The sequence below is a fragment of the Sorex araneus genome, chromosome 6, assembly GCF_027595985.1.
Source record: "Sorex araneus isolate mSorAra2 chromosome 6, mSorAra2.pri, whole genome shotgun sequence".
NCBI lineage: Eukaryota > Metazoa > Chordata > Mammalia > Eulipotyphla > Soricidae > Sorex > Sorex araneus.
In genome coordinates this window covers 64,916,136-64,935,244 of record NC_073307.1, presented here as the reverse complement: position 1 = coordinate 64,935,244, position 19,109 = coordinate 64,916,136, and the positions used below count along the sequence as shown (strand labels likewise).

Here is a 19,109-nt window from a genome sequence, read left to right as displayed (position 1 = left end):
AGAGGAAAGGCCCTTAGTTTTTCCCCGTTGAGGATTATGCTTGCCGTAGGCTTGTGATAGATGGCTTCGACTATCTTGAGGAAAGTTCCTCCAAACCCCATTTTGGCGAGGGTTTTCATCATGAAAGGATGTTGGATCTTGTCAAATGCTTTCTCTGCATCTATTGATATGATCATATGGTTTTTGTCTTTACTTTTGTTGATATGCTGGATTATGTTGATTGATTTCCGAATGTTAAACCATCCTTGCATCCCTGGGATGAATCCCACTTGGTCGTGATGTATGATCTTTTTGATGAGTTGTTGGATCCTATTTGCTAGTATTTTGTTGAGGATCTTCGCATCGGTGTTCATCAGGGAAATTGGTCTGTAATTTTCTTTCTTAGTGGTGTCTTTGTTTGCTTTTGGTATTAGGGAGATATGTGCTTCATAGAAACTGTTTGGGAGAGTTCCTGTTTTTTCAATTTCCTGGAAAAGTTTGAGGAAAACAGGCAATAGGTCTTCTTTAAATGTTTGGAAGAATTCGCCAGTGAAACCATCTGGGCCTGGGCTTTTGTTTTTGGGGAGGTTTTTGATTACAGTTTCAATTTCCTTAACATTGATGGGTCTATTCAGGTATTCCAAGTCTTCTTTCTTCAGTGTTGGGAGATTGTAGGAATCAAGGAATCCATCCATTTCTTTTAGGTTCTCCTTTTTTGTGGCGTAAAGACCTTCAAAGTAGTCTCTAATGATCTTTTGAATCTCACTGGTTTCTGTTATGATGTCCCCCTTTTCATTTCTGATTCGATTTATTAGAGTTTTCTCTCTTTCTTTCTTTGTGAGTCTTGCTAGCGGTTTATCAATCTTATTTATTTTCTCAAAGAACCAACTCTTTGTTTCATTGATCTTTCGGATTGTTTTTTTGGTTTCGATGTCATTAATTTCTGCTCTAATTTTTATTATTTCTTTCCTTCGGTCTGGTTTGGGGTCCTTTTTCTGGTCCTTTTCTAAAGTCTTGAGTCGTGAAGTCAAGCTATCTATGTGGGTCCTTTCTTCCTTCCTGAGGAATGCTTGGAGAGCTATAAATTTTCCCCTTAACACGGCTTTAGCTGCGTCCCATAGGTTTTGGTAGCTCGTGTCTTCATTCTCGTTAGTTTCTAAGTATCTTTTGATTTCTTCCTTGATTTCCTTCCTGACCCACTCATTGGCCAACATTGAATTGTTTAGTTTCCAGGTGTTTGATTTGATTTTCCGTGTTTGTGAGTGGTTAGCTTCTATCTTCAGCGCATCGTGGTCTGAAAAAATGGTTGATACAATTTCTATTTTTCCGATTCTATTGAGGTATGTTCTGGGGCCCAGTACATGGTCTATTTTAGAAAATGTTCCGTGTGCACTGGAAAAGAATGTGTATTCTTTCTTTTTGGGGTGTAAGGCCCTGTATAGGTCTATTAGGCCTCTCTCTTCTATTTCTTCTTTCAGAGTCAGTGTTTCCTTGTTGAGAAAACTACACAATTTTTGGTAAATTCACATGCATCAATGCCATTTTGAAAAATTACCTTTTTCCTACTCAAAGTGGCCTTCCCCAAATTTTCCAGATATTTTCTTAGGACTTTTTACAACTTCTTTTCTTTTATTTCACAAAGAGTCCTGAAGAGCATATGGGCTTGATATTGGAAAGAAGGTAAGAATGTGAGACCCAGAGTTCTCAGATATCGAGAACTCTGATTGGCCAGTCACTGCTATCTGTAGGATCTGCTTTTTTAAGGGTGAGCATATTCTGGCCTATAGGTTTCCAAGATAAGCATATTCTTGCCAACATGATCCTTGGGCAAGTTGTTCTGGAATTCGAACCTGCTACTGAAAAGGGGTTAAGTCTAGGACAAACACACTTATTTCTGTGGGGGATGGTGGGATGGGTGAGCCAAAGGCGGCTGTGTTAGCACAGTTCCAACAGTTTCGAGACAGAGTGAATACAGATGTGCTCTCAGCTAGTACATAGTACTCACACTTTTTAACCCTTTAGGCTAAAATCTATTTTCAGAATGTCAGAGAAGCCAGAAGTTTGTTAATTACATAGTAATTTATGGTTATTTTATAAAGTTGGTTCTAAACTGGGTGTAATTTCAATACGATTCAAGCTGATTATAAGCATATTAAACAAATATATTTACACGTATATATGTACCCTCACACACACACACACAAATATCTGACAATGATTAGATGCTCATTTTGAGTACTAGTGTAATGACTATAAAATGTCTTTGTCCTGTAAATTTCATTTCAAGAAGTCAAGAGAATAGCTTATATCTAAGAAGTAGAAATCTTGTTACCTTCTTCTGACTGATGATCAAGCTACACAAGATCTATCTCCACTCATTTTATGCCTTTTAAAACCTAAATGAATGTCTTACTTCATAAACTCTATGATCTAAATTTACTTAGAGTTGAGAGAGAAAAGAGGTTGAGTTCCTTCTCTGGCAAATCAGATACTACTAAAAGTATAGGAGTTTTGTGTAACTTTACAGGAAGATAGGGAGCTGAGATTTTATTTTGCTTTAAAATATTTTGGATTTGTAGAATTCTTTTCTGCTAGATGAAAAGGAGACCATTTTATCTGATCTTTGCTTACTTTAGTTGAGAACATTGTATTTTAGTATTTGTTTTGAATATGATATTAAGCTATGCTTAACTATTTAGGTATTATATATGGCTTTAAGGATCACAGCATTTATTTGTCGAAAACTTTAACCTAGAACATTATTTATAGTTCAGTAATATTAAAAGTATATTCTTCAGGGATACCAGTTTTGTTGTCATGTACAGTTAGGTAATTTACATGTAAGCATGGACTCTTGCCTATCTAAATTGATTACTGGCTCTATTAGTTTTGCTGTGATTCAGTTTCCACAAATGTAAAGGGTGAATAATAACTGGTGAGAATTTAATGAATTGTATGTAAAGAAAGCACTTAGAACCATGCCTGGCATATAGTAAACACAGCAATTCTGTCCTTAAACAAATGAATCATCTAAAGTGTTAAAACCAAACAGTAGTTTAAACAATATATCACTAATTCAAGGTAAGAAGGAATGATCCTTGGAAATAAACCTGTCACTTGAAAAATCTGAGGAGTGCTTTCATTCATTTAGGACTGAAGATGGGGAAAAAGAAGGTGAAGTGCCAGGCGCCAACGCTGGCCACCCAGACTAGCGGTCCTCTGGGTCGCTTGTCGTCTCCTGCAGAGCACCCCAGGTTCTGGCGACTTAAAACAGCCATCGTGTCGAGCAAAAAAGCAAAGACCAAGACCACCAAGAAGCGCGCCCAGCACGCAACGTCCAATGTGTTCGCGATGTTTGACCAGTCTCTGATTCAGGAGTTCAAAGAGGCCTTAAACATGATTGATCAGAACAGAGATGGTCCCATTGACAAGGAAGATTTGCGTGATATGCTTTCTTCACTACAGAAAAATCCAGCTGATGCACACCTCGATGCCATGATGAATGAGGATCCCAGACCCATAAATTTCACTATGTTCCTCACAATGTCCGGGGAGAAGTTAAATGGCACAGATCCAGAAGATGTCATCAGAAACGCTTTTGCTTGCTTTGATGAAGAAGCAACTGGAACCATCCAAGAAGATTACCTGAGAGAACTGCTGACCACAGTGGGAGATCGGTTCACAGATGAGGAAGTGGATGTACAGAGAACAGAGAACCACCAATAGACAAAAGGGAAATTTCAACTACATCAAGTTCACACGCATCCTCAAACATGGAGCAAAAGACAAAGACGATTGAGAGAACCTTTACTCTGCCTTCCTCTGTTTCATTTCCCAGACCCTTTCCCCCACCTTCACAGATCTGTTACATGCAACTGCGTTTTATAGCTTTGCCTCTCTTTTCAGTGTATTTATTCTAGACCTTTCTGCCACTTAGGACTTGTGTAATCAGATGGCAATTGGGGACAAATTTGTAAATTGTATTGGAAAAGAGATTGCAAATTAAAATCAACCAATGTGAAAGCCCAGGAAAATATATTTGGCATTTCTGGTTTTTCTGGATTTTTAAATTTTTATATAACAAAAATGCTATTTTGAAATAAAAAAAGATACTTAGAAAATCCTAAAGACTCTACAAAAAAGCTTCTATAAACAATAGGTTTATATAATAAAGTGGCAGGCTACAAAATCAACACCCAAAAGTCCACAGCTTTCCTATATACAAATAATGAAAGAGACGAAAGAGATATTAAAAAAAAATCAATCTTGTTCACAGTAGTACCTCAGAAAATCAAGTATTTCAGAATCAGCTTAACTAAAGAGGTGAAGGACCTATACAAGGAAAATTACAAAACACTACTTCAAGAAATAAAAGAGGACACTGGGTAATGGAGACACATCCCCTGCTCACGGATAGGGAGGATTCCCATGATCAAAATGGCAATACTCCCCAAAGCACTATACAGATTTGATGCAGTTCCTATCAGTATACCCATGACATTCTTCAAAGAAATAGACAAAGTAATCCTGAAATTCATATGGAACAATATGCCCCCACAATAGTTAAAGTTATTAATCCTTGGGAAAAAGAAGATGGGTGGCATCACCTTGCCCAAGTTCAAACTGTATTACAAAGCAGGAGTAATTGAAACAGCATAATATTGGATAAGAGACAGACTCACATACCAACGGAACAGAGTTGAATACTCTGTCACAGACTCTTCAATATATGATCTTTGATAAAGGAGCAAGAAATGTGAGTGGAACAAGGAAAGCCTCTTCAACAAGTGGTTCTGGGAAAACTGGACAACTACCTGCAAAAACGAACTCAGACCTCTGCCTAATGCCAGGCACAAAAATCAGATAAAAGTAGACTAAAGACCTCAATATCAGACCTGAATCCATAAGGCACACAGAGGAAAATGAAGGTAGAAACCTCCATGACATTGAAACTAAAAGCATCTTTAAGGATGAAACACCACTGACCAAGCAAGTGGAAACAAACATAAACAAATGAGACTCCATTAAACTAAGAAGCTTCTGTACCTCAAAGGAAACAGTGACCAAAATACAAAGAGAGTCCATAGAATGGGACAGAATATTTACCCAATACCCATTTGACAAGGGATTAATATCTAGGATATACAAGACATTAGTAGAATTGTACAAGAAAAAAACCTCCAACCCCATTAAAAATGGGGAGAAGAAATGAACAGAAGTTTCCCCATAAAAGAAGTACAAATGGCCAAAGGCACAAGAAAAAATGCTCCACATAGCTATTAATCAGGGAGATGCAAATCAAAACAACAATGAGATATCATCTCACACCACAGATCCAAAAGAGCAAAAGCAACCAGTGTTGGTGTGGATGTGGGGATAAAGAGATGCTCTTTCACTGTTGGTGGGAATCCTGACTGGTCCAGCCTTTCTGGAAAACAATATGGACAGTTCTTCAAAAACTAGAAATTGAGCTTCCGTATGACCCTGCAATACCACTTTTGTGAATATATCCCAAGGATGCATCAGAGCACAGTAGAAATGACAGCTTCACCTGAATGTGCACTGCAGCACTGTTCACAATAGCCAGAATCTAGAAACAAACTGAGTGGCCTAGAATGGACGACTGGTTAAAGAAACTCTGGTACATCTATACAATGAAATACTATGCAGCTGCTAGGAAAGATGAAGTCATGAAATTTGCTTATAAGTGGATGGTCATGGAGAGTATCATGTTAAGTGAAATGAGTCAGAAAGAGAGGGACAGATATAGAATGACTGCATTCATTTGTGGAATATAAAAATAACAGTAAATGAGACTTACACCCAAGGACAGTAGGCACAAGGGCCAGGAATATTGCTCTATAGTTGGAAGCCTGTCTCATGAGCTGGAGGAGAAGACAGCTGAATTGAGAGGGGATCACTAAGTCAATGATGGTTGGAGAAATTGTTTGGGATGGGAAGTGTGTGCTGAAAGTAGATAAAGGACCAAACGTGATCGCCTCTCAGTATCTATATTGCAAACCATAATGCCCCAAAGTAGAGAAAGTATAGGGAAAATTATTTGCCATTGAGGCAGGGAGAGGGTTGGAAAGGGGGATTGTTATACTGGGGATATTGATGGTGGAGAATGTGCACTGGTGAAGGGATGGGTTGTATGACTGAAACTCAAATATGAAAGTTTTATAACTGTGTCTCATGGTGATTCAACAACAACAAAAAAGAAAGTATAGCAGGATGTTAATATTATTGCTCAAAACCTTAAACTGGGGACTTGTGAGATAATAATTTGTATATATTATTTCCAACTGGAGATAGAGATCCTATGTGTTGTCTCCATCAGCAGGATATAGGTTATATTCGGTGTAGATTGTCAAACACTGTGAGGTACTTCATCTGATGGGAATGGAAAAGTTGTAGGGAGTCATTACTGAGTCAGCCAAGTCAAGTCTGCAAGAACATACAAAAATTCTGTAATAAGTAGCCTTGTGGTTTTGCAGGCTTTTATACCCAAGAGATCTTTCTTTTGGAGATTCTTTTCCCTTCAGAATGACAATGTCATCTCAGGATACAGGAATTGACAAGTGGAACACAGGCTGGATTTCAGTCCTTACACCTTCTCCACCCAGAAAACACTCTAGAACACAAACTCTACATGGAATGTGGTAGCCCCAAAGACATATATATATATACATATATATATACACATATATATATACATATATATATAAGCAATATATATACATATATACATATTGCTTTTTTGGGTCATACCCAGCAATGCACAGGGGTTACTCCTGGCTTATGCACTCAGGAATTACTCCTGGCGGTGCTCGGGGGACCATATGGGATGCTGGGAATTGAACCCGGGTCGGCTGCGTGCAAGGCAAATGCCCTACCCGCTGTGCTATTGTTCCAGCCCCCCAAAGACATATTTTTGAATGTTACATTTTGTACTTTAGCTCTGGAGATAGGTTATTCATTATGTTCAATTTGGTCAAAATAAATATTTTGTGAGGGGTGGGGGGAGAAAGATTAGTGATTTTTTTTTTTTGCATCCAGTGGTCAATTGCTAATTTACTATTAAGGAAATTATTTTTGTTTGCAAAAAAGAAAAAAAACAACAGATGCATGGTCCATAGAACAAAGTGTTCATGATAATAGTACTTCAACATACTGTTTGACAGCAAAGAGTAAAAAATAAAAAATAGACTGTTTTGAAAAAGAAGATATGTATTTTTACATTAACATCAGAACTTACTATAAAACTGCAGTAGAGAAGTCAGGATGATAGTAATGGTAAAGGCTTAGACATAGAGACCTATGGAAAGTATGGGAAATTTAGAAAGAAATGTACATATAAATGAAAATTTGATCTATGTGAGAAGTTATAATGAGGAAAAATTTGGTGATTTCATAATGGATTCTGGTCCAACAAAATAAATGTAAAACTAGATCCCTTGTTATAGCATAAATAAAAAGAAACTAAATAGATCAAAGCTAGGGAGTTTTAAAATAAAACACATAAAAACTTAACTATTGTAAAATTAGAAACTTCCATAATAAGACTTTTTTAACCAAGTGAAAAGCAGGTGACAAAAAGACTTAAATATACTTTACAAAGATATATGATGGGGCCGGAGCGATAGTAGATCGGGTAGGGCATTTGCCTTGCATGTGGCCAACCTGGGTTCAATCCCTGGCACCCTATATGGTCCCCCAAGCACCGCCATGAGTAATTCCTGAGTGCAGAGCCAGGAGTATACCCTGGATGTGAGCATCACTGGATGTGACCCAAAAAGCAAAGAAAAAAAAAAAAGAGGCATATGAGAATGTAATACTAGTACTTATAAATCAAGTAGGGAAAGATAACCCCACCAAACGTGTGTAGAGCATATGAACAGGCAGTGCATGGGAAAGACAGTTGAGTAATCACAAGAAAGTGCACGAGAAAGTGATTAGGGTAGTGCAGCATTCAAGTTATCAGATGATAGGCATATTTTTTTTTTTTTTTTTTACTTTTTGGATCACACCTGGAGATGCTCAGGGGTCACTACTGGTTCTGCACTCAGGAATTACTCCTGGATCATATGAGATGCCTGGAATTGAACTCGGGTTGGCCACATGCAAGGCAAAGGCTCTACCCCCTGTGCTATCGCTCTGGCCCCCAGGCTTACCTTCTTTGCATCCACCAGAGACCATGCACTGGTGAAAACATAGGGCAAAGAGAAATTTTGTATATTATGGGAGAATGTCACTGGCATGACCATTTTGGGAAGCAATTTGGTAAATTCTAGTAGTGTTGAAGATGAACCTATTTTACTCCCTCTACTTTCCCTGTAGATCATAGTCCCTGAAAGGCTGTTACAGTGCCTTCGTAGCACAATGTGGAACTCATTACATAGATAAGGGAAGAGGGGAGGAGGGAAAGAAAGTGGAAGGAAGGAAGGAAGGAAGGAAGGAAGGAAGGAAGGAAGGAAGGAAGGAAGGAAGGAAGGAAGGAAGGAAGGAAGGGAGGGAGGGAGGGAGGAAGAAAACCCAAAAAAAGAAGAAATGAGAGAGAGAGGGAGGGAGGGAGGAAGGAAGGAAGGGAGGGAGGGAGGGAAGGAGGGAGGGAGGAAGGAAGGAAGAGAGTGACGGAGGGAGGGAGGGAGGAAGAAAACCCAAAAAAAGAAGAAATGAGAGAGAGAGGGAGGGAGGGAGGAAGGAAGGAAGGGAGTGACAGAGGGAGGGAGGGAGGAAGAAAACCCCCAAAAAAGAAGAAATGAAAGAGAGAGAGAGAGAGGGAGAGAGAGAGAGGGAGAGAGAGAGAGAGGGAGGGGGAGGATATTTATGCACTGGTTCTTTTTGCTTTGTTATCGGTGTTGTGGAACTTTTGCTTCCTTTTCACAGTGGTCCAAAGTCACAGTTCTTTGAACCCCATTGCAACTTTGGGGTCTAATATTAGCCTCATTACCACCGAGGTTTCAACTATTAATAGAAATAATAACTTTCATAATTGACAAACAAAACTTTTTTTTTACAGATAGACCACGTTTTGTTTATTTATTTTTTCATTGATGCACATTTGAATTATCTTCACTTCTTGACTATTGTGAATAGTGATGCCGTGAATACAGATGTTCACGTATCTATATAAATTCTTATTTCAAATTGAAAACAATTTTTTTGGGGTGTTCTGCAGTGCTTAGGGCTTACTCCAGGCTCTGCACTCAGGGATCACTTCTGGTGGGTTCAGGGAACCATACAGGTTGCTGAGGATAGAATCTGAGTTGCCCTGTACAAGGCAAGCACCTTACTGCTTGTTCTATCACTTTGGCCCCTGAATACATTAAAAATGTGTTCAGGGCTAAAATAATAGTGGACATAAATGGTACATGAAAAATGTATAGGATAGACACAGTGCATGTTGGGTAGCATATGGTACTAGTTATTATAGAATCATTGCAATTCTATTGGCAAAAAAAAAGATACCCAATGTTCTGAAAAGATAAAATGTCTTTTTCTTTTGTTAAATGTCTTTTCTATGTGTATGGATTAAATAAAAGTATTCCACTGGTTTATGAAGAAATGGATTTAAAAAAATAATAAATATCCGCATTCACTAAGTCAACCCTTCTGTAGTGTATATTCCTATGGGCATCGGCTACATGGTAGCTCTTCCCATGGTCAGAAGAGTGTGTGGTCATCCTGGCAACAGTCCTTACTTTCTGCTTCCAAGTACCACCTGGTAATTTCAAGCCTAACAGCTGTGCAGCATCTACATTTCCATTGAAGAAATTGAATGTGTTTATGCATCATCTCACTGAGCATTTAAGGAGAAACAAGCTTGCAAATTGGAGGAAAAGGGGGAAAATAGCGCTACATACTAGCAGAGCCAGTTGGGCCTCACTGTTCTTTCAGAGACATGCCCAGGGCACCCAGGTCCGTTGCATTAGGACTGTCAGATCCCAGGGCCCATTTCCCATCAGTACTCTAACATACACACAGGCCAACAGCCTCAGGAGATTTTCCTATCCTTTACTGAAAATATCTTATTTTAAACAGATTTGACACTCTCCATCCTAATAGGCATTTAAGCAAAGTGGTCATCAGCCTATTGCATGAGAAGCAGAGGAGTATGGAGAAAATAGTGTCCATAGTGTCATGTTTGTTTCCCAGTACTTCTAATTATACCTGAACAATCAGAAAATATCTGTATCTGTTAATATTCTGAAAGTCTAATTTCTAGTAATTTTCAAGAGAATGAATTTTATGGGAACTTCTAAATTAAAAATATTGAGTGCTAGAGGAGAAGAAGAGCATTCAGCGAGATGCTAGGAACACTTTCCTATCCTCTCAAAAAAAAGAAAACATTCCCAGATCTCCATTTATATCTTTTACTTTTTCTTCTTTTCCATTCATTATAAATAATCGTACATTTATGGGAATTTAGAAATAGAAAAATGTACATAAAGGCCAGAAAAATATTGCTGAAGACAGCAACATTAATCAGTTATATAATTTCTTATGTTTTCACCTTTGTGCTACATTTTAGAAAAGCTACTCATTATTTATATGTACTCACTTGATTGACAGGCACTCACAGTGTCAATATTTATTACTTCAGAAGAATATTTGGATTTTGATATATTATTTTGAGTTTCCTTAAATTTCCCTTATTGCAGTTGACTATGCTTTTTCTCCTTTCATCTTAGCCTGTTCATTCTTAATATCTTTTCTTTTATTTCATAGATATCAGGTTTTCAATATATCTCTGTTAGAACACCAACATTTTCTTTGGAATTGTGGAATATTTTCAAAGACATCAACTTACTTTTGTCTTGCCTCAGCCCTGGACTGCCAGAGAAGTATCTAGCCAACAGAAACGAGATGGACTGATGTCTCCACTCTGGTTCACTTGCACTTTGACATCTCTACTTGGAACTAAATGCAGAAGTTTAGTTAATTCAAACTTTCTCTCTAGTTTCCAGAGCATAGAATTCCTTCCCTCACGACTCCATAAACTGCCACTATATGCAGATATTGTGTTAGGGATAGGTCACTCACCAACACAGTTTAAATAAAGTAGGTAGTCCTGTCATTGTACAATGTAGATCATAATATTAAGATTCTTACAAGGAAGATAAGGGATTATGGGGGCATATTACCTGCAGACTATTAAGGTGACTGTTGAGCTGATGGACTCATGGGGATGGGTTATACGGTTATCAAAAGAGAATTCCCAGAAAAGGAATTAAGGAATTAAGTCATTATAAGGATTTTGGTTTGTAGTCTGAATGGATGCCATTCATTGGATTGGATGCTGTCTGAGGGTTCTGAGCAGAACAAAAATCTCAGAATCAAGTGAACCAAGTGAATCAAGTCTTTTAAGAAAGAGGGAGTGATCAAGTGTGCTGGGGGCTGACAGACAAGGGAGAGGATCTGAGAACTGTTTGGTTTAGTGATATGGAGGTGGTCAGTGACTCCACTGAGAGCTGCTTTGATGAAGCAATGAGGGTGAAAGCTGTTTGGAATGGATTCCAGAAGGAATAGGAGGAGCCGGACAGGAAGCAAACTATAGGCAACTCTTAATAGAAGTTTCACTCTTAAAAGGAAGGAAAATGGAGAGCTAGCTGGAGGAGGATGTAAGAGCAGGAAAGTTAAAAAAAAATTTTAATGAGATAAATTGTTACAGCATATAATATGCTGGGAATGTGTAATGAAAAATAACAATTTGGTGGTGCGAGGGTGAGTGAGCAGTTGTTGGAGCCCTGTCTTGGTGACAGTGGGAGCGGTGAGCCAGGGCTGCAGTGTGACCGTTTGGTTATGGCTACAGAGGGACTTGGGTGGGGACAGTAGACACACTCACCGTGGCGCCACTGAACTCTCACCAGCAGTAGGCGTCTTTGACAAACGAAGGTCTGATCTGTCCTTTGAACCACAGGTACCCTGTTTCACTACTGTTAGCGTTTCCAAACCGGCGAGTGCCCTCACTAATTATTTTAGTAAAGTAAGTACTGCATTTCTGTCTGTTTTTCCATTAAAAAACGTAGGTCCAGATGGGTTTCACTACTCACCTAAGGAAACTTACCGATCAATGACAGAACAGGGAATTAAATCCAGAATTTTGGCTGAGTTCAGTGTCTTCCACACTGTTACAAGGCTGGGTTGAGAAAACAGGGGAGGGATATTTTAATAATACGGACTCTGAAATTTGATGTCTTTCTTCTGCTTTTCACTTCTGTGGAGTCCACCACGGGGACGATTGTATAGACGCATAATCTGCCCAAGCACACAGTGGTATCTTCACCAGTGAAGGGAGTCTTCTGAGGGGCAGGTTACGTGCTCACTGAGGCACAAAGCACCCCGAGTCTCCTCCTATCACCTCTGAAGTCTGCTCTTAGGCTGCATTTTCCTGGCTGGTCTTCCAGGCCCTCTGTCCAATGAAGTTTGCACTTTTTCCTTATGGTCTTTTTTTTCTTTTTCTTTTTGGGTCACACCTGGTGATGCATAGGGGTCACTCCTGGCTCTGCACTCAGGAATTACCCCTGGCGGTGCTCAGGGGACCATATGGGATGCTGGGAATCGAACCCTGGTTGGCCTCATGCAAGGCAAATGCCCTACCGGCTGTGCCATCACTCCAGCCCCTGCTTATGCTCTTTAGGTCTCTGGAGAAGGTTTTTATCACCCAGTCAATTACCTTTAACGAGAGGACAGTAATAAATCATGGAAGGAACCATTCTGTACTGGTTCTCCTTATGCTCCCTGTCCTCCTCGGCTGCTCTCTTGGCACCACCTAATATTTATTTCTAGAACTTGATGCTGTGCTTTTTATGTGGGGGGCACACCCAGCAGCTCAGGGCTTACTTGTGACTCTGTGCCAGGGATCGTTCCTGGTAGTCTTGGGGACCATACCTGCTGCTGGGGCTTGGACCCAGCTCAGTCACATGCCAGGCAAGTGCCCTACCTGCAGTGTAATAGTCCTGTTCTGTGTCCCTAGAACTTGCTGATCTTGGTAGAGAAAAACACCCTGGCACACACACGTACATGCACATGTTTGTTATCTCTTATGGAAGAAGCTCTTAGAGAAAACACAGGAGACTTTATCTTGACAGCATCTCGATGAATCCCTTTTTGTGAAAATGGTACTGAAAGACAAAACGGGAGCCCCTGCTTCCAAGCTAAAGACAGACCCAGAACTTTGAGGGCCAAGAAAACAGTGTTGAAAGGTATCTGCATGCACACGTGTGCATACACACACGTATGTGTACACACGTGTGCACAGAGCACACACATGCATACACACACACTCACCCTTCAAAAAACCTAAGTTGCTGTTGTTGAGAAGACAGCTCCAATACCCTGGAAAGAGTTCTCCAGAAGAGACAAGCTCGACCACTGTGCCATCAGCAAGTTCTCTCTGAGCACTGTGCCAGCTCTGAAGAAGATGCTTGTGCTCGCTGTGGAGGCAAGAACAACCGGCGCCAGGCGAAAGAGGCTGTGGAGAACCTCTATGACAGTGACGGGGCCAAAGGCAACACCCTCATCAGACCTGGAGGAGAGAAGAAGGGACGTGTCACCCAGACTCCTGACTGGGATGGGATGTCTTGAATACTGTCAGCAAAATTGGGAAAACCCAAATTGTTCAACTGGCTGATTTGAAATATATATTTTTTCATCAGAAAGTAAGCAGTCTCTAAGAAAACATCTCTGTCAGCTTCCCAGAGACGTCACTGCTTTCATGGGGACCATCTGGCTTCGCAGGATTCTGGCAGCTAGCTATCCTGTATGTGACGACTTCTCAAAATCTGTGTCTTTGTGTTAAGTGAACTGTACATTCCAAGTACCAGGTGTTATCTGTTATATATATGTATATATATGTATGTGTGGAGAGCCTCCACAGGACGTGCTTCATAAACAACACCTGTTCTTGTCAATTTCACCGTGCTTTGAAAACAGGATGTCCTGTCACGCCCACAAGGTGTAAGAAAACAAGATGTCCTGTCACGCCCACAAGGTGTAACTAACCTATCAGATGCAGACACGTGGGCGTAAGCAGGCAGCGAGAGGTATATAAGGGGGAAGTCACCTAGCTAGTCAGTTCTCCCTCATGCGTCCCTTTTTCCGCCTTACTCCACGTCCCCTTTCCTGATTTCTTCTCTAACGCATGAGAAAGTTCCTAAATAAATCGCAGCCAAAAGGATCTCCGAGTTGCGTGTTTCTTCGCTGGACGAAGCGGCGCGCGACAGCTGGTGGCCCGTACGGGGAACCCGACCTCCAGTACCCCCCGGTGGATTCAGAACTTGCTGCGATTTATTCAGGACTAAGGTTCACGAGAAATCGTGACGATCAGGTTCCTGTGTAAAGTCAGGACGAAGGTTCACGAGAAGTCGTGACGATGAGGTTCCTGTGGTAAGTCAGGACAATAATATCCATGGATGTGTATGTTTTGTTTGTTGGTTGGATGTTTGTTTGTCTTTCCCTTTGTTTTTTCGATTTTGCTTTCTGTGGCTGTATTGAGGAGCTGCGCCTCCCTTTCGCGTTTAGTAAGTTCGTTAGAAGTTGGTTGGAGGATCAGAAGTGCGATAAAGCCGTACAACCAGGACAAGTAGTGTTAGAAGAGACAAAGAAGGAACTGTTGGACAGAGGCAGCCGTCATGGCATTGTAGCCTCTAAGCCAGAGGAGGGTTCGGACGTGGAAAGCGAGGCCTCTAGGGGAACCCCGCTGATGGAGGGACGCGCCCCAAGAAAGAAAGGAAGGCCCCGAGAACCATCCATGACCCGTCCATCTCTTTATCCCTCGATACCCATGATGCAATTAATAGTGGAAGGAAGAGGGATCATGGGACTCCTTGACACTGGAGCAGACCATAGCATAATAGCCACTAAGGATTGGCCTTCTGCCTGGCCCACACAGGCTTCTGCTCAGCAGTTGCAGGGCCTGGGGTACCTCAGTACCCCAGAAGTGAGTGCATGTCACCTCACCTGGAAGGATGACGAGGGACACCGGGTTAGCTTCCAGCCTTTTATACTGAATTTGCCTTTTTCCCTTTGGGGAAGAGATGTTCTAGCTAAGATGGAAGTTAGGCTTTGCACTTCTTCGCACCCTATTGCTGTTTCTGCTGGCCAAAATTTATTATAGGGGCCGCTGTGGAAATCATCCCCCTAACATGGTTAACAGAGGACCCGGTGTGGGTTCCACAGTGGCCTTTGTCCTCTGAAAAATTAGATGCAGCTGAACCTTAGTTAATCAACAATTGTCAGCTGGACACTTACGTCCTTCTGTATCCCCTTGGAATACTCCTATTTTCGTAGTTAAAAAGAAATCCGGTAAATGGCGTTTGTTGCATGATCTTTGATCTGTTAATGCTCAAATGCGCGTGATGGGGCCTGTGCAACGTGGCCTGCCTTTATTAACCACTTTACCAAAAGATTGGCATGTAATTGCCATTGACATACAAGATTGCATTTTCTCTATCCCGTTACATCCACAGGATATTCCCCGTTTTGCGTTTACATTACCCTCTAAGAACCATGAGCAACCAGATAAGCGATATGAATGGGTAGTCCTCCCTCAAGGGATGACAAATAGCCCCACTCTTTGCCAGCTATACGTAGGTTCCATCATAGCTCCTTTGCGAAAGTGTTTCCCGAAAGTACAATGTGTGCATTATATGGATGATATCCTGCTGGCAGCAAAATCCGAAAACGCTCTTAATAATGCCCTACTCAAATTAACCTCGCTCTTACAAAGTACCAATTTAATTATTGCCCCTGAAAAAATTCAGAAAGGAACAGTTGTCCAATACCTAGGCGCTAAGATAACCCCCAAAGCAGTACATCCCCAAAAAATTACGCTTCGGCTTGACCACTTACACACACTTAATGATTTCCAACGTTTGTTGGGAGACATTAATTGGATAAGGGGATACCTTAAATTACCTAACTATGACTTAAAACCTTTATTCAATATGCTTCAAGGTGATCCTTCTCTTTCTTCCCCACGGACTATCACACCCGAAGCTAGAGAAGCCCTTTGCAAAATTGAGCAAGCTCTTACTGCTGCTGGCAATACACGCGTGCAGCCTGAATTTCCTAATAAAACAGAAAGGGGGAGTTGTTGGCCTGGGATGGCCCCCTCGAGAACTCTAAATTTTTTTATTATTAATGATAAGGGCACTTCCTCAGCAGACAGGCACTCTTCAAAGATCCCTGTGTGCCAAGGATATGTTAAATGGAAAGATATCCTTTCTGGTGAATGGCACGGCCCGGACCCCGTGTTAACCTGGGCCAGGGGTTCTGTTTGTGTTTTTCCACAGGACAGGGCAGAACCAGTGTGGATTCCTGAACGTCTGACACGGAAGACTGCGCCTCCAGTAGATCAAGAGGTGGAAACTGGTGCTCCTGTTCAGCCTGGTTCCTGTGATGATACGAGCTGAAGAAGCAGCTTTTTGGGCCATTGCTATACCATGGCCTGCTTTAATCCCTTCCTTACCCACCTTAATAATAAGACCAGAGTAGAAGTCCCCTCTATTTTATCAAAGAGTGGGTGGGGGTGGGAGTAGTACTATCCTTATTGCTTCTCGCTGCTTTGGTTTTTTGCCTGGTGTCTATACAAAATGCAGCAAAAACAACTATTTACAAAGGCATGATATTTACAGGCATTCGTGGCCCTGGAGGCACAGCAATCCCCGCAGCTTTGGCTTGGTCTCGCTCAGAACAATCAGGTCTAGCTGGACGTAGCAATAGGTATTATGCAGCTGAGAGCCCTTAACTGCAGGGGACCTCCTGTAGTTGAGGAGTTTGAAAGGGTGCACTATACCCCACCTGACCCTTGGACCAACCTAAGACAGGGACCTACAAGCGAGAAGGCTCCCAATGACGGGTAAGGCCAAGGGGGCAGAGGTCGCTACACAGACTTGATGTTCTAAAACAAAAAGGGGGAACTGTGGAGAGCCTCCACAGGACGTGCTTCATAAACAACACCTGTTCTTGTCAATTTCACCGTGCTTTGAAAACAGGATGTCCTGTCACACCCACAAGGTGTAACTAACCTATCAGATGCAGACACGTGGGCGTAAGCAGGCAGCGAGAGGTATATAAGGGGGTAAGTCACCTAGCTAGTCGGTTCTCCCTCATGCGTCCCTTTTTCCGCCTTACTCCACGTCCTCTTTCCTGATTTCTTCTCTAACGCATGAGAAAGTTCCTAAATAAATCGCAGCCAAAAGGATCTCCGAGTTGCGTGTTTCTTCGCTGGACGAAGCGGCGCGCGACATGTATGTATACACACACGCACACACACACATATATAGACTGTGTATTAAGTCTCTCTGTAAAGTATTCTGACTTGTCAAAGTTAATCAGTTCAAATATCTGTTTATTTTGAGATGTTAATAAAAAGGTTCAGAGATATAGATGAATAAAATGAGTGTTTTCATTTGAAAATAGGACACATGAAACCGGGGAGTGTAATATTTAAACATGCCTTTAAAAAATGCCTTGGGGTTAGAGTGATAGCAAAGCGGGTAGGGCCTTGCACGTGATCGACCTGGGTTTGATTTCCAGCATCCCATATTGTCCCCTGAGCACTACCAGGGGTAATTCCTGAGTGCAGATCCAGGAGTAACCCCTGTGAATCACCAGGTGTGAAGCAAAAAGCAAAATATATATATGTGTTAAAAAGTGCCTTAAAAAGAAGCATTAACACCATTAATATCCAACACCCATTTATATACTAAAAAAAATATTTACACTCCAATCTGTCCATGTTACCCCAATAATAATAATAAAATACATTAAATTTTAGGTTGAAAAAACTTTAGGAAAATGAATCAAATTTTAGAATATATCTATACAGAATGTTCTAAATAAATGTTGTCAATAGAGCTATATTTGCATATGGATTTCAGAATGATAACATTGATGCTCTGTGGCTCAAAACCATACCCACTAAAAAACATCTGGATAAATACTTTAAAATTTTTTATCCCTTCAGAAAGTTTGCAGGATTTCTCACTCAGATAATTGTTTTCTGCTGCATCGTTTTTGCTCCCAGACCTCCTTCCCCTGTTTAGGAGCTCAGGTATGGGTGGGAGGGAAATTGATCATTTCTAAGAGAGGACGGCTTCACTAACGTTTCCATGTATGTTCCTCACAGGGGGTGGGGAGAAGATTAGGCAAAGCTACAGTTAGTCCTATGAATTATGAGCTTGTTTGGACACTGGGCCGAGCCAGCCCTGGTCAGTGCCAGGAGTCCTGCAGACAGCTCCAATACCACCACACTGTTTCTATCTCGCTCAGAGAAAATTCCATGTCAAGGTGCAAACCACAATCCTCCCTTTCTTGGTTTTTCATGCAAAAACTATTTTAGAATAAATTTAAATGTCAAACCTAGAACTTTGCACAGAGAAGACTTGAGCTCACTGAGTTCACAGCATGGCTAAATTTAAAAAAGTTCTTTTTCTTTTTTTGATGACAGTACTGAATCTTAGAGGTCTCTGTTTCTCACTGAATTTAAGTTGCAGAGAGAAACGAAATTGCTATGTTGGAGAAAAGAAGAAACTTTGAAAAGAGCATAAATATCAACAGCAGCACTCCTGCTCCTCAGAGGCTCAGAGGCTCCAAAGTCATGTGGGAATAACTTTGCAATGGCTGCTTTCTGTCATTTGTGAGTAAACACGGTTCTTGTACCGCTTAAATATTCTACAGTGACCTAAACATACATAGACGTCAAATGTCAGCCCAGACAGACATTTACGAATATATACATAGCACACATTGCTGGAAGAACTTGGTGTGTTTTTCCCCTAAATATTTATTGATGCACATATTTCAGGTTAAATATACATTCAGTGTTCATAGTCTGAACAATAGAAAACACATTTTTTTAATCAGTCCTAGACAGCAGGAAAAACTTCCTGCAGGAGTTTGAGGAGGTTTATTCTTCATTTAACAGATGTTTATTGATAATAGAAGTCAGGAAGTTATATGACCTATCTGTAGCTTCAAAGAGTTTTAAAATGTGGCAAATTCTTTAGTCCAACTAACACCAAATAACACCAAAATTTTTGTTTAGTTCTTGTTTCTCTTTACCAGCTCTCTGACATTTTGAAATTTTTTGTAACTAATATGGAGACTTCTAAATGCAGCAC

General features: G+C 40.8%; 1 protein-coding gene across 1 annotated transcript; it reads left to right on the top strand.

Annotated features, from left to right (window-relative positions):
• The first annotated feature begins 3,138 nt into the window (after positions 1-3,138).
• Positions 3,139-3,705, top strand: LOC101555144 (myosin regulatory light chain 12B-like). The gene has a single exon (XM_055143574.1). It carries the CDS (start codon positions 3,139-3,141, stop codon positions 3,703-3,705), a length of 567 nt encoding a protein of 188 aa, XP_054999549.1.
• The last annotated feature ends 15,404 nt before the right edge of the window (positions 3,706-19,109 follow it).

Coding starts and splice junctions, on each gene's coding strand:
- LOC101555144 (XM_055143574.1), top strand. CDS start 3,139: ATGGGGAAAAAGAAGGTGAAGTGCCAGGCGCCAACGCTGGCCACCCAG.